Here is a 16,798-nt window from a genome sequence, read left to right as displayed (position 1 = left end):
TATTTGTCAAAAATGGGGTTCTTGTCTCTCTCTTAAATGAGAGACTGAAAGACAGAGTAGGAAGAAGAGAAAAGAGAGGAGCAGGAGGAAAAAAAAGCTAGCCTAATCTAGGTCCTGTTCGGGGTTATCCGATCCGCACTCTGAAGCTGCTCCGCTGTGTTCCTGGATGGTCTGTAGCTCATCCGATTCGGAGGGTCGCTCTTTGAAGGTGTTATCCTCCCGGCCCGGGGCATCTCGGGAGAAGAGGCGGGCCAGGTGGGGGCGTGGCGTAGCGGTGTCAGGGTCAGCTGTGCTGGCGGGGGTCCAGGACTGGTGGGGGCCCTCAGCGCCCGTGGAGTCAGTCACCGCCGGCTTCGTCGAGATGCAGCCATTGTTCTGGTTCGCATCTGCCTCACCCAGTCCTGTGCAGAAACAAACAAGGGTCATCTATGGGCTCGGGCCTGCATGGCACACAACAAACCACAGCAGCAGCACAATGGGCTCTTTTGACGCGGCCGTGCCCTTCCTGCTGTAGCAGGGAGCAGCACAGCTAACGTTTCACATCTTTACCAGGGGGAACCTGCTGAAGTGGAAGAGGTGGCGACGTGAGATTAAAGACGTTCGTACGTTGGCCGAGACAGGAGCACAATAACGGAAAACACCAATGCAAGAGCCACAACGCAGAGATGAAAACACAACTGCAAAAGCCACAACAAAACTACAAAAGCACACACACAACGGAAAACGCAAGCACAATGGATACATCATAGATGAATGGATCAAGACAAGCAAGTCCATGCTTAAAATGTGAAGCTTCTCTATTTGAGGTGTTGGTACAGGTGCTTAAAGTGCCCATAAAGGATGAAGTAGAAATGTCTGTGTACTTCCTTTTGGGGGATCTCTGAGTACCTTTACCAAAACACCTCAAACAGACAAGCATCACATTTTTAACTGCCACTGGCTTGACCGGGTTTTGACAAACGATGACTCACTTGACCACAGAAAAAAAAAGCAGAAGTCTGTTCATCTCACTGTCAACATTGTTGCTTCATGTTGTGGCTTTTGCAGTAGTGTTGTCATCATTGCGTTTGTGTTTTCGGTTATGGCAGTTGTGTGTGAAGTCTGGACCACCGTACATTAGCAACTGAAAAGTACTCCCTAAACTCTGGAGTCACTTTCACCACCTTTTGTTTTCCGAGGTGACGCCTACGGAGTCAAATCAATGTTAAAGCAACAAACGCAAGTTTAATTTCACTGGCGTACAATCCATCACAGTGCGTTAACACAACTTGATTTCTGACAGAATTGGATTAACATGTTTTTACATGTTCAGGTTGCACCACCTCACAGAGTCAAACCTGCATAAACCATCCGATCTCATCTCCCTACAGTACCACAGTTCATGTTTTCAGTTCAAAGTGTGTTTCAGTGTGATAGTTCCAGTGAGACGGAGACACAGCTGTTCCTGTTGAGTCCACTTTGACAGCTATCCATTAAGCCGCTCAGCTCCCACAGCGTTGGACATCCAGCACATTCCTGCCTCCGACACAATATCCACACTGTACTGGCAGAAATGGTGTAGCACTACAGAGAATCTGCATGCTAATACCAGCGGAACAGTGGGTCGTTGTCAGAGCTGCATAGTTATTACGGAGAGACAAAGGCCCAGTGTCACTAAAATAACTCCTATAAGTATGGATTTTCAGCCCAAAGCACGGTGACACTCATCTGATTTGGAACCCGAGAGCTACGAGGCTACCGTCTCTGCTTCTACAGTTCGTGCTACGTCTGTAAATTCACTCCATGGTTTGCTACATGGAATAACTCCTTATAACAAATCTGTAGCAGCAACATTAATCTCTTATTATTTTGTCTAGTGAGTTCTCCAGCTCGTTTTCCTTCTGGCATATTCGCAAGTCATGTATCCACTGTGATCGTCGCTGGAGAATAGATGCAAATATGACTTGAGCATAACATGAACTCCGGAACATATCTGCACTTTCTCCAGAGTTTGCCTTTCACAGATTCTGTGGTCAGACACGTTTCCAACAAGAGGAAAGCGTTCAGATGAGGAGTGGCTCAGCATGCAAGAGATAAGACTTAACGTAGAAATTCTGCTGCAGAAATTACATGTTTGACGTCTTTGTCCGTGCCCCTGTCTTCTACGTGTATCTTTATAGCTGTGTGTCTTTCACGTGTGAAAGACCAACACGTCCACTCACTCGTGGTGAATTCTTAGGACACTATCCTGCTTTATTTACAGATGGACTCATTTGGACCGGGGGGCTGGCTGGAGAAACTCCGGAGAATGTTCGGAGACCATTCACTTGGACATTTGTGTTCCGACAGCCCCTCCGTGATGTGTACCTGTCGCCCACCAGATGGATTATCTGCAGCTCTTTGTTCAGTCATTTTAAATGCACTTTCAAAAAACTATTTTTGGGGGACAAGTCAGCTTTTGATTTTGACTGTTTATCAGATTGCTTCACTAGTAAATAGAAAGACCAACAGATCAAGACACTAAAACATCATTCAGAAAATGACTTTGAACGTCTTTGTGCGTTGCAACATGATGGTAAAAGGGCTCATAAAAACCATCTAATAATACCTCCTTCTTCAGCATAATCCCACGACCCAGATAGTAACAGCAGGGTCGACACACACCCTGCCCTGCACTGCTGTACAAAGTACTTTGTGAAAGTTGTCTCGCTCATTGCGTCTCATTCCCACGTAATTACATCCTCCTCAAGGTGAACAGGCCTCAGCGAAAAGCTCCAGCTCTTAGAGGCCGTTGTGAGACCCAACGAGTTCCCAGTATAAATTAATCCAATTCTTCAAGGGTTTAAAGCTGCTTTAAAGCAAAGTTATCAGAAAAACTGAAGGTAAGTCAATGAAATGTGGAAAAATTAAATGTCTACAAGGATGAAGCTAAAAAAATAAAGCAACTTTAAGTCATTTTGTGATTATTGTTTTTTTTTTATTATTTGCTTTTAGCCCACTTGTGGCAATTGAACATTATGGCTTTAAAAAATATTGATCCTGACGCTAACAGATGAGCTATTTATTGTTACAATAGGCGTCTGTGCACAATGATGAGCTATGACTTAAACCTGCAGTGAATGGTTTCCATAGTCTCCTCTGTGCTCTGAAAATTCAGTGTTTTCTTTTTAAGTGACCGACTCCATCCCACTCAGCTTGATGCCAGATTTCTCGATAATAGTTTTTCTTTTAAGGAGTTTGTGTTTGTCAGCAGAGTTGTGTGTTTTTTTTTTACTTCATTGGCTTGAATTTTTTTTCTTCACCGTGAAAACAATTTCAAGAAAAACCTTCAAAAGACGTGTCTTTCTTTTTCAAGTTTCTACTTAGAAGTCATGGTCATGGCAGCCGACAGCAAGGTGCTGTTAGACTGCATGTTCATTATGTTTTATGGATCTGCTAAATTTCTCGAGGGATTACCAAGCAATTAGCAAATCAGTCAGTTATTACTACTAACTAAGCACTTTATTAAGAACATCTGAATGAGGACAACATCTCAGTGGTATGGTAGGTTTGGGTCTGAAAATGCTGAAAATCTAAGATAATTTCATTTGAATGCAGTGAAAAAACTGTGAAAAGCATCCCAGAATGCACTTCCTCAAAACTTGAGGTGGACCGTCTACAACAGCAAAACACCACCTCGGATTCACTTCCTCTTTCGCCATGTTTTTCTACACAGTGCAAAACTTTATCTAGAGTGGAAACACCTAATCTCAAAAGTTGTCAACTTCTGTTTGAAAATTGTGTTGCTTGCTTGACAGACCTAACAATAATAATAATAAAATGCGATATGTTTGCATTAACAAAAAACACCAGTAAAGTAAACCATTCAAACTTATACATTAGCCACACGTAAACTGTCAACAAAGATAATTCTGTTTCATTTTATGCAAAACATTGAAGTTGACATCTTTATTGGTATCTTCTGCATGTATGGCTATATATATATATATATATGCTTACACCTTTGGTGTGTTAGAAACGTCATCATTTACAGCCCCTTGTGAATTTCCAGGAGGTTATCCGGAGTTTAGTGCATGTCTGAAAGCAGCTCTGGCTTCTGATGCTGATAATTAGCTGCACTTGTACAAATTGCAGGTGTAGCTAATAGCATACTTATACCAACAATCATATGGTGTTCCTAATAAAGTGCTGGGTCACTGTACATGGAGCAGTTTCATAAAAATATTGCCTCATTGCTCCCTTTTCTGAGCCCAGCACTGCAACTAGCTGCCACTAAAACAACAACAACCTGCCACAGTCAGTAATACTCCAGTATAACTGCACATTTGTCATGTTTGGCCATAAAAAGGTTACGTGCTGATGTGGAACTTTGTTGATGAACCAGATTAATCCCTCTTGTTAAAGATGCTTAATGACAGGATTGTTGACCAGTGCCAATGAGTCGTACCCATTTTCGATGGCGGTGCTGGTGCTAGTGATGGTTCAAAGTTGGGTCAGCTTGCTAACCCTTTAAGAACCACTTATAGAGCCATTCAGCCACACCATTATGTCACTGTATACGTCTCGGGTTTTATAGCAGCACTTGCAACAACTTCAAGCACAACATCAACGATGGCGGATCACAGAGTCCCTTTTGAAGTTTTGCTCCTGGCTTTGCAACTGCATCCAAATAAGATGAGTATTATTGTTGTTCTGAATGTATCATTGAGTTAATCACCTTTTATTAAAATGATTGAATCTCTGCAGATATAACATCGCTTACTCATGTGTACAGTTACCAGCCATCATACACAATATCAAATAATGATCAGAGTTGTTTTAATCTCTGGGTGCCAAAGGAAATCCATCACGTTGAAAAATACTGTAATGATCCTTTAATTACTACTCGTGATTGTGATCAGCTATATTCAATTATTCTCGGCCCACTTCATCATGTTTTTTTCTACACACCAAACATCCATTATTAAAATATCTTGTTATTAAAGCTGCATCGTTTGTGAAAAAGATGACAGGTAGGAGCCAAATGTCTCTGTGAAAGATTGTTATAATAGCTTTCGATAAGAGTTTTTAATACATAAGCAAAATGTGATAGAAAACAAGTGGACTATATATAGCCAGTCCCTTTAATCTAGACAGGAAATCTGGACAATATCCTGCTGCATGACTGGTAGCAAGAACTGTAAGTAATGCATCATGACAAGTCCAGTATGTTAGATTAGGACGCTGTGAGGACACAATGTTATGATTTTTTCTTTCTGTATTCTGTGGCATTTACAAACCAGTACACAGCTGCCTGCTTTCTACACAGCTTACAATAACTGTCTCTGATGTGTTCCTGCTCCCGTTATATCAATTTCTTCTGGTTCACCTCTTACAGTGCGAGCTATGAGATAAAGCTTGCTTACCTGGTTTTCAGTGGCTGGGTCACTGATTAGTGATAGGTATTGTTTGGGTTTTTTCCGATACCTGTGCCAGGACCGAAACTTTTTTCTTTAAAGTAACGATAACTGGCTGTCAACAATAAGAACGGCTAATTTATTGCTAAGGCAAATCGGACATTGGCAGTTTAAAGTACTTAAAACTTAAGTTACATATTTGAAATATATATAAGTGCAAAACTCTTAACAAATTGACAGGGATGGCCATTTTGTTGTTGTGTCAACTTGGGTTTGAGCTACATCTAGCTAACTGAAGGCTAACTGAAGGTTACATGCTGCCAGAGCCATGGAGAGGTTTTGCCACCATTAAATGTGATATTAATTAAGCATATGCTGTGATGTTTATGTAACCTGTAAGCACGACAACTATTTGCGCCAAAGCTGAGACACAGCATTCTGTGTTGTGTTTCAGTTCAGTAGGCAAGGACATTCTAAAAGAATGTGTCATTGGTGGTAAAAGTGGGTTAAATATGTCTCAAAAATAAAATCTGAATTTACATTTTTCTAAAATAACTTTACTTACCTTCATTTTTACCAAGAAGGTGCCATTGATATAGAATATATATTGTGCCCTGAATTCTTGGTCAAGATGGGAATAATTGAATTGCCTAAAAAACGAATTTGTTGCCTTTTGTTAAGTAAAATGTTCTACAATTGTTCTACAATACTATACAATTTAAAATCAATTCAAAAATCCTGAATGCTGCTTAGCTGCACTGCATTTTAATATGGCGGCAACATATGGGCTTTGTCTCAGCACCCCAAACTCTGACGGACTTCCAGAGATCCTGCCAGTAAGTACTGGCTGTGTAGGATTTTGTTATCCATCCCAATCACCAATACCAGTGAGACGGCTTGCGCTCATACTTTTTGTTTAGGCCAAGGCTCAATATCTAAATTATGATCAATCAGACACTGACTTGTCTCCTCCATGACTAATCTTCCCTTTCGTTTAATGACATGAGTTGGCAGTCAGTCAGGCAGCCAGCAGACCTAAATAAATCCCTCCACACACCTAACCAATTTTCATTAATTTAAATTGTCTGTGCCACTCAGCCTGGCAACCAGGACTAATCTCCTCTTATTTGAATGTGTAATTTGAAGTCACTTCTCAGATATTAACTGTCAATTTCACTGTGACAATTTACGGTTGAACCTTGTTGTGTTTCCCTTGGAAATATTGAAATGTGAAGGGAAATAAGCCTTTCATGTCATTTTGAGATTTTTTAGAGAAGGAGGCTGGGGGGTTGTGGGGGGTGGGGGTGTTTCTCTTTCCTGTCTATTGTCCCTCACTACATTAAAAAACAAACTCCTCCAGCTGCACGGCCATCACTGTTTGGACACTGGTTATGCAAAACAACTTGTAAACAACACTAAGGGCCAATTATCCAGCACTCTGAAGCGTAACACTGCAGACAGAAACAGGGGTCTGCTGAGAGCCTGCTGCCTTCACTTTGCTGGCTCCTTTCATAAACACCAGATTTATTAACGTGTTGAATCTCCACATAATGATAGTTTCTCAGGACTATCCGTCACTGGTTTAGCAGAGGGGTCCTCAGGACACCAGAGGAGAAGACAGTGAGGTCAGCACCTGGTGCACATATGCTCTTTCCGGTACATCGCTCTGGACGCCTGCATTTATTAGCACCAAGAGATACCGGCCTCATTCAAAATATGTCCGCAGCTTCTCATGATGTCCTCAAGACACAGTTGCAGTCTGAGGGTGACCAGATACTAGCCTGTTACCTCATCTTGATTAAGTGACCAGGACAACTTCAAGATGTCTCTACGGAAACTAAGGCATCAGAATGGCCTAAAGATTCTGGTGAAATTATAGGAGACTATGGATTTGATCCGTTGCCTTGGAGTCACAGCTTATTATGCCCAGAATAATCACCATCACCACCTCTTGCCACTTGCATGATACAGGACACAAAAACAGCCTGTCTGATCTGTTCAGCCGAGAAATTCGTGGAAGATGGGAAAGATCGGAATCTAGAAGGGAAGAGGTATGCATGGAGTGGGTCTCGAGCTCATTTTTCCTCCTCTTCATCAGTGTGAAGAGGATGTGCAGCTTAGCATCTGGGACAACAACAAGGGACTGTGGTGGGACCGAGGCACGGGAAGCATTCCTCTGAAAAAACACCCTTCGCTATGTGGCCCCAGACCAAAACTCCTACCCAGGGGCGAAAAACTCCCCATGCCACTGCATTCATGGTGGATCTGAAGCACCCACAGGCCTGAAAGAAAAAAGACGCTCTCTGTCTCTGAAACCCCATCTGGCATTCAGGACGTTAGTCCTCCAGAGATTTTTCTGGACGAGATAAGAGCTGCAGAACCACTCCCTTCTTACAACCCAAGCCGTGTTCATGACCTTTCCACTTCACAGTGTCTTCGAATGGGTAAGGGCGTTCCTCAAAGGGAAAAGTGTTCTGCTGTGATGATAAAGATAAGATGTAGCTAAACATCTGTTTTTTCCGCATGTTGCATCAAAACCAAAAAACTTAGAATGTCCCACACTGCATCTAATGATGATGATCCTTTGGCCTGACCTTGTTTTCTGCTAGTGTTGCAAGCTCCATTATATACACAGCTGTGTGCTGCAGTATCTGTCCAAACAGCTGTGAGGCTAACCTTGCAGCACTACCAAATAGAATGAAAGCCCTTGTCATTACGAACAGCTCCTCACAACGATGTGTTACCTGACAAACAGACACAACATTTTCTCCGTCTATTGTTAACACCCATTTCTGCATCACTCTCGTTTTCTTGACAGGAGTGGATCAAACATGTAAAAGGTTTTTCTCACAACAGTTTCAGTGTGTGTCGTTTGAAAGTGCATGGTACACACATAATGTGCACATATTCAAATAACAATAACATATGACATCAAATAACCTGCCTCTGTCTCATTCTGCTGCTATTACTTTTAATGTAGGTGTTTCATTCACGATGACATAAAACGGAAAAAAGGTTTAATGGTGTACCACCATGGAAGGAAAATTGATGATCATCATACCATGTGCATTTGCTTATGACAGGTATTGAAACACACACACACACACACACACACACACACACACACACACACACACACACACACACACACACACACACACACACACACACACACACACACACACACACACACACACACACACACACACACACACACAGCTATCTTAGTGAGGACACTCATTGGCATGATGCATTCCCTAGCCCCCCACCCTAACTCTAACCATCCAAACTAAATGTCAAACTGGTCCTCACAAAGATAGCTGTACAAGAGCACACACACACACACACAAACAGCAGCTATTCGCATTAGGACTTTACTTTGTCTTACATTCAGTGTGGACAACCAAACCCAAACCTTATCCCTGACCTTTACCATGACCAATTCATGCCTAACCTTAACTTTAACCTAACCACAATTCACGTTGGACCACTAACTTTAACCAGGATCTCTGAAAACCCCCAAATATCTGAATTATTTCCCACACCGTAGATCCTGGCTAAATCCCCTTCATCTCTTCAGTCGGTAAGCTCTGAATTACCATGATCTGACCCCATTAAGAAACAAGCCCACTTTTCCCTAGAGTGGTTTTATAAGTTATATATACTTAATAATTCATTTTAAGTATTACTATTAATTAGTTGAAACCCCACTTGATATATTCTTGTAACTTTCAGGTATGAGAACTTTCTAATTTGAGGTGAATTATATTTCTCTACGAGCTCGCTCGATGAATTCATCCTGGTGCATTAACACTGTACTTTATCTCAGTCATGACAGCTGTGTTTGTGGAGGATTTCATTGGCAGCCAGTGTGAATGGGTGTCTCAAGTGGGACAGCGCGAGAGAAAGAATACTACTCAGCACTGGTTGATGCCATCAGCGTAGTGCTCAGTGACGTTCTCTCACCCATGGAGACATTGTGAGGTGAAAAGCAATTTCTACATATACACCAACTTCAACATGGCAGTGGACATGACTAATGTCCTGAAGCCGTAAACCAGCAGGCTGCTTGTGTCAGCGGCTTCAACTACGACATTAAACTTAGATTTTTGAGAAACTATATCATTCCTGAGAGATTTTAGGACACAACAAAGTCTACAAACAATCTGCTCTGTCAAACCCTTCAAAACTCAAAACCTTTCAACTGTTACAGCAAATGTCAATAAAACCAAGATGGAACACACAGTTTGTGTGAGTACAACAGTGTGCAATGTGCCAGATGTTTTTGTAACAATCCTCCATCAAAAAAGAGTGTATACAGAACTAGTTGCTAAACATAACAGCAGTTCAGTGTTTTCACACGTTAGCAGACAGTGCTTTTCTATTGCAACAGGACAGGTCAATAAGCAGGGATGTGGGACAGATTTACTTGGTGGAGAGAAGGACTGAGGTGGATTCTGATACTCCGGGCGCAGTTCACTGATATGGATCTCGATCTTATCACAAGATGACAGCCTTTAGGGGCACCTAAAATTCACTGAGGAAACAGTGTCCCACAATTTGAACTTTCTCAAAGTCACAGTCTGAGAAGCATCCCAACTACACAGCGACGCCTGGGGTTGTCAAGTTGAGAAAGTTGCTGCACAGTCACTTCTTTCAATCAAGTGCCACACTATGGAAAGACTCAAGGTGAACCAAATGAACTCCATTTGAACGATTATCATCTCTGTGAGCGCAGAGAATTCACTCCATCTTAGAGTTGGACTGTGTGTAACAGCCACTGGGCCTTCAGAAAAAGGTCAGACATGAACTGGTCTGTTTCAAATACCTTGTACCACACCTTTATCTGTATATATGAATCTCTGTTAGCCAGCTCACAAATGTGATTGGTAGATGTTTACTTCTAGATGCAAATTTGTCACGGCTCAATATGAGTCTAGAGAATGGCAGTAAGCCAACAACTGGCCCCAGTTCATGAAGATCCATAGACATAAACCAAGATTGTTTTCTAACCATCTGGATGAAAAATAGTCTGTCTAATTAATGATAGTCATTATTAAAAAAACGAAAGCCCTCCAGACACCTGGATTGGAAATAGCAACTCGGGAAACAGGTTTAAAAATCAATATTATGTTGCAGTGGAAAGATTGTTTTTCATCCAGATGGTTAGAAACGTCTTTCAGTTTTTTAAAGATAACAGGTTAATTATCATTTAAAGAAACTGAGATGTATCACTGCTACTCAAATGTATACACAATATAGATGGGTGAAATTCAATAGAAGATATATAGTCATTGAGATCCAATAGCTCAGGCTCATGTGACTACATATATAAAGATTATACAGTATATGTGCATAATGAAAAAAAATGAAAGTCACAAAAATTGGTATGCTGAATAATCGCTTGGTATATTATGGATGTTAGGTGACAAAGAGCAAAGAACAAGAGAGCAATGAAGCAAAATCCCTAACCGGCAACTTGCTCATCCACAGCTGCACTTCCTGTTTAAGTGGGGTTTGTTATGAGACTCTTCTTCACTTCATCTTGTTGGACATATGGGATACAGTGGCTAGGGTATTACTTTAGTACTCTTGGTTGTCTTTCATCCCCTCCCCTTGGACTCTTCTCACAGACCCAGCTGCTAACACACACACACACACACCCTAACCCATATACCAATCGTTCACACACACACACACACACACACACACACACACACACACACACACACACACACACCACACACACACACACACACACTCACACACTCACACACACACACACACACACTGATTGTCCTGCCAGATGGTCGAGTCGGATGACGTGGTCTCTTGAACTCATGGCCACTCGGAGGCACAATCTGAGACATGGCACAAAAACACAAGTAGAAGCAGGATGCACATATAGATGTTTTCTGTCCACATCAAATCCATCAGGAAAAAACTGCAGACACGAGGGAAAGAACATGCCAGTGTAAACTGGGTCGAATCCGTCGGCTGATAAGAAAACCTGTGCATGCACTACATGATGTAGCTTTTGCATGTTTGAGTGATCGTGAGATTCATTCATCAATCTGACAGAGAGAGAGAGAGAGAGAAACCCTGAGAGAAATTGTGAAGAGATCAGAGAAGAGAAAGTGAGGTGAGAGGGGACAGAGAGGGAGAATGTGAACAATGGTGTCAAACCAAAGAACACTGGTCCAGTGATGAATGCTGCCCTCTAACAATCAGAGCTTTTGAGGGGAGAGGAGAGGAGTTGCTCCCTGTTGGCAGTGCCAGGGCCTGTACCAGCGAGAGTCAGCCTCCGCCACAGAGACAAATGACTGAGCCACTGCACTTTTACAACTGTACAACTAAGAAATGTACAGCAGAGGAACAAACTCATACATTATCTCAATACTGTGTTGTAGGCATAGTCAGCAGTACATACACATACAGTACATACAGAGAGATGTGGACCTGCAAAACCCACAAGCAAATACCACAATTTTAGTGTCGATGCTAGGATGTAACGATACACACAAATTCTGTAATGGTTCAGTATGTTTTCTGTACAGCCAAAACAATATTCCTTTCATAGAAGTAAATCCAAAACTTTATTTAAGTTTTGTAAATGTACTTTACAGAGTACGTACGGAGCTCAATGACTTATATTTTGAAATGATATTTTGGTTTGGGTCGTGTTTGGTCATGTTGGCAGGGATTTCCACTAACACGTGCACAAAACATTGGGCTCATGTTGGATTCGGACATAAAATACGGAGTGCATCTCGGGCTCAGTCGAGCTGGAGTTTCTCAAACTGCAAAAAATGATGTGGCCCGAGTCACACTCTATTTGTTATCGCTTTGGCGGATCTAAACGAAGGGGCTGCTTAATTTAGTTTAAAACTGAGTTCCACATGTGCAGTGGCTGCATTCGTTCGGTACGTTCCAAACCAATAGGCACGTACCGAAAATACTCGGTACAAGTACGTCTTCCATTACGTAGGCGTAAACCTATGAGGGTCTAGTATAAGTCAAACAGAGGGTGACAAGAGGAAGAGAGAATACACAGTAAGCAATATTTACTCGTATGATTATCTGGCTCCACAGTGACATTTTAACGAATAGGCACCACTTAAATTATAAAATTGGCAATGAAATCCAACTCAGTGCTGACTATGTAATATATCTGTTGTTTTAAACTCATTGATCAAAGATCTTTTTAGCAATTGATTAAATGAATGTATTTACTTGTTGTGATGAACCCATAGAGAAGTATCACCGAACCTAATTTGTTTGCTTGCTTCATCTCTACCATGTGACATTGCCTGTAAGCTGATTGTTGTGTTTTTACTTTTTGCAACTTTACTGCTATGGTTCACTGACACTGCTCTTATCAGAGTGGTTTTCAGCAGCAGCAGGCAGATGTATTCTCTCCTCACTACGAGGGATAACTGTTACTGTCGATAATAGATTCAAATAAGAGAGGAGATGTGTGGGAGCTGTTCCAATGACAGAATAAGACTTAATGGATGAATATCAAGGGAGTGAACAAAAAAAATCTGCACCATAATAAACAGGGTTCAGCTGCTGGAGTAATGATGATGCTCACTGGAATATAGTTTCGAAATGAAAAGAAAACTTCAAATCCCTTCATTATTTTGGAGCCAAAGGTTGAATATAAATCTTAAGTGACAGTCTGTTATGTTTACATGACTTGGTGTAAATTATGTACTTATGTACTTATCTGCATTTACAAGTCTTTGATCAAAAATATCAAAGACTTGTAAAGTCAAAGCTGTCTGAAGAAAAGTTATAGACTGGTTTGGATTGGAAGCACAAGGCACATATAATTGTGTTGTTTGCATAAAAATGTTTACTTGATCAGAAGGATAGAAATGGTAGAGACTATATCAGAGATACACCTGATACGCTCCTGTCTGTTTAAGGCCACCCTCCTGATAAGGCCTAGTCTGCTCTGATTGGCCAACTGCGTGTACGAAATGTGAACCTCCACTCTCGCTTTACTTCACTACACATGCATTATGCAAATGTGGGTCATTGTGGTGTCATGGTACATCACCATATCCTGGAAGTACTGGCCGGATTATTGGCACAGCATTCGAGGACTTTGGGCTTTTTTACATTGCAAAACTTTTTTACGTGTACAAAAAACATATAACACACTAAAAGGAAAGGAAATTAAAAAAAAAAAAAACAGGAGAGCACAGAGCTTGACTACAGCTTTATATCAAAGTTTTAAAACTTAATTTTCATTCTCATGCTTTATGCAATCTTTTTTTTAATTCATGTGATGCATTAGGCAAAGCACTTTAATTTGCCTTTTTGTATAAAATGGGTTCACAGATACACTGGCCTTGCCTGAACAGCTGCCTCTTGAGAAAAATCTACAGCCTGATAAACATTAATTAGTGTTTGAGCGAGCTCCAAAGCCAGTTCCATGAGATTAAGGATTTTGTTTCTATGAAGGTCATAATGAAAGACTTGATGAGATACTAAGCTGTGCAACTTTAAAGACAACTAGTGGATCTGTATGAGGATGTTTGTTGAGAGGTTTGGGATGTGAGTGTGATGGAGTGAGCTGTTTGTGATGAAGCAAAAAGAAAATCCATAACACTTGTTCTTTTATCCAAAAGAAAAACAATATTACTTTCTGTGTTTAGGGCAAACAGTACAGCCAGCAGATTAAAGAAGGAAAAAAAAAAAAAGAACAATCACAGGGACAGAGGCAGAAGGAGCATTGCAGAGCAGATGAAGGGCTTGTGAGTGAATGAAAACCCAGCTGTGTACATCACAAACAGCGCTGCACTAACACCGTCATGCAGCTGTCAATCCTCAGACACCAAAGCAAACAAGACTTCATGGGGGAAAAAATATAATCACCAGAGCATGTTCTAATCATCTTTTCATTATGGGATGCTTTGTGTTTTCAGAAGCTTCTCTACAAAGCTTGCAATGAGCCCATGAGCAATTGGTGAGTTTTAGTTGGCCCCCTCTGCTCCGCCTCAGCCAGCGGTAAAGAGGAGCACTTCGTACACAGGAACCCTGCCAGGCTTGGACGGAATCACTGCAATCTGAGAGGTCTCTGATCCCAAATATAATTAGTGAGGGAAGCACGTAGGGTATGAAATGAGTGATAACTGGCTCGCAATTTCCCGGATGAAAGCTCAAGAGCGACTTTGAGAGGGGGGACGACTCCGAAATGAAGTCAGATCACCAGGGGACAGTCTCTTATCGTGTTACGTACATAACTTTATCAGCTGCTTGCTTTTCTAGTTTTTCCAGCTAATGTTTTTTATTTAAGCCTCTTTTAATTTAAGACAGTTTAATTTACTTTGTCGTTCGCACTGTCAGGAGATTTTTTTTTAAACATTTACAATAAGTTATATGTGACTATTTTATAAAAGTCAATTTCTAAAACTATTCTCCTTCATTCCGCAAAACAATGGCCTTTCAATGTATTTGCATTCTGTGGCTGTCTCTATCTGTACGTACAATACTTTACTGTTACGCCTTTGCCATGGGAGATTCACATTGAGTTAGACAGGAAACAAGATGTGCATGAGTGTACTGGATGAGGAAGAGAGAGGCTGATGCAGGGGTGGATTTCACGTACTGCAGAAGAAAACGCTCAGTCCCCTCTCTGGGACCCTCCACGCACTAACCTCCTCCCGTCTGGACCACTGCGCCGGAGACCTGTCCAGATCCTCAGACAGTATGTCCACAACTCAGCTGCCATGTGTTCTCACCTGAACGAAGCCCCAGAAGCACATTATCCCCTAACTCCTTCTTCACTGGCTCCCGGGCAAGTCCCGTATCTCATGCAAAGTCCTCCCCCTTACATATCAATCCCTTTATGCCCTGACCCCCCAACACCAGTCTGACCTCCTCCACCCCCACTCCACTCAGAAAATACACCTCCTCACAAATGATTTTGACCATTTGTTTCAACCTGAACTAAAACCTTAAGGGTGTCTTTAGTGTTACTGACCAAAGTGCATTGTGTGTATCTTTAAACAGTTCTCTTTACATAACAAACAGTAGAGGGCCAATCATGTAAGTAATTTAAATTGAGAATTGTATATCATGGTTAATAAGCTTCTTACAGGTTTTAACAGACAGACTCACATCACCCAGATACTTGCTTCTCTCCACTGGCTCCCTCTCTGTTTTCGAATTGATTTAAAGATTTTACTAATCACTTTCAAAGCATGCTGGGGACTGGCCCCAAACTACATCATAAACATGTTGACCCCTCATCTGCCTAATCGGAGCCTTGGATTCTCAGGTGGAACCCTGCTGGCTGTTCCAAAATCGAGGCTGAAAACTAAAGGTGACCGTGCTTTTGCCATCAGGGTCTCTCAGCTTTGGAACAACCCGGAGATAAGGCCCCCAGAGTCAGGGACTTCTTTTAAATCTCTTCTCATTTTTATAGACTGACTTTCATGTGAGGTCGTCTTTTTATCGCTCTGTTGTCACCATTTACTTCTTCTATAATCTATTTATTGTTATTGTCCTTTCACTGTTTTTCTGTGATCAAGTTTCATGTCACACAGTCTTATTTATTCATTTATTTAATTGAAAACTGCTTTGTTGTCACATTGCATGAATAGAGGTCAAAAACTGCAGAGGAAGCCTTTAATGATTAAATCTATGCCAAGATCAATGTTTGTGAATATGAATTATGTCTAATCATTCATTTTTTCATTATTATTATCATCATCATCATCATCATCATCATTATTATTATTATTATTATTAGCCCACTTTATTAAGTACAAACACTGTTTTCACCTCGCGGAACTACAAAACAATGACTGTGTTTATATGGAATTTAAAGTGAAGTAAAACCTAATTTATGTAGATTACTTAGATAATAACTGCATGGGCTCTTTTCAAGTTATAATAATAAGCTTTGTTTCATTTCGTTTCTTTTTTTCTCCAGAGAGAGAACAAAGGGGAATTATACACACCTCTGTAATTATTTTTGTCAAACATTAGAAAAGAACAGAAATTGTAAAAAACGAGAAACGTTTTTTTAAATCAACCATTAAATGAAGTGTTAAATGTCCCAAAAATGTTCATGCTGTTTTCAAACCTAATGCCTAAGAGAGCATGGGTTCTCTCACTCAGGACCGGTTTGACTCCATGACGTTTTTCAGGTTTCTAACTCTCCTCTCTCTTTCTAGTGGTGAAACAATACTCCATACTGGGAGGAATTAACTTGCTTTAAAAGCCTGTGTATGCTTAAATGAAAGAATGTATGTATAAGGATAATTAAAGATACATTGCTACTGTATCGTCAAAGCTCCTCGAATACACCAACAAATGCTTTTTTAATATAACCGATTCTTTGCAGGAGAACAAATTGGCCCACTATGTAAGAGCTTAGGTCACCATATTGATTCATCTCATTAAAG

General features: G+C 41.0%; 1 protein-coding gene across 1 annotated transcript in view; it reads right to left on the bottom strand.

Annotated features, from left to right (window-relative positions):
- Positions 1–8: 8 nt before the first annotated feature.
- LOC118113489 (myelin basic protein) overlaps positions 9–16,798 on the bottom strand; it is a 51,488-nt gene continuing 34,698 nt past the window's right edge. The window contains exon 4 of the mRNA XM_035163241.1: positions 9–401. Within this exon, the coding sequence (XP_035019132.1) occupies positions 103–401 (299 nt within the window). The 3' untranslated portion in view covers positions 9–102. The remainder of the gene's footprint in view (positions 402–16,798) is intronic.

The sequence above is a fragment of the Hippoglossus stenolepis genome, chromosome 8, assembly GCF_022539355.2.
Source record: "Hippoglossus stenolepis isolate QCI-W04-F060 chromosome 8, HSTE1.2, whole genome shotgun sequence".
Taxonomy (NCBI): domain Eukaryota; kingdom Metazoa; phylum Chordata; class Actinopteri; order Pleuronectiformes; family Pleuronectidae; genus Hippoglossus; species Hippoglossus stenolepis.
The sequence above is the reverse complement of the archived record's forward strand: the minus strand, read 5'-3'. Positions and strand labels throughout refer to the sequence as shown.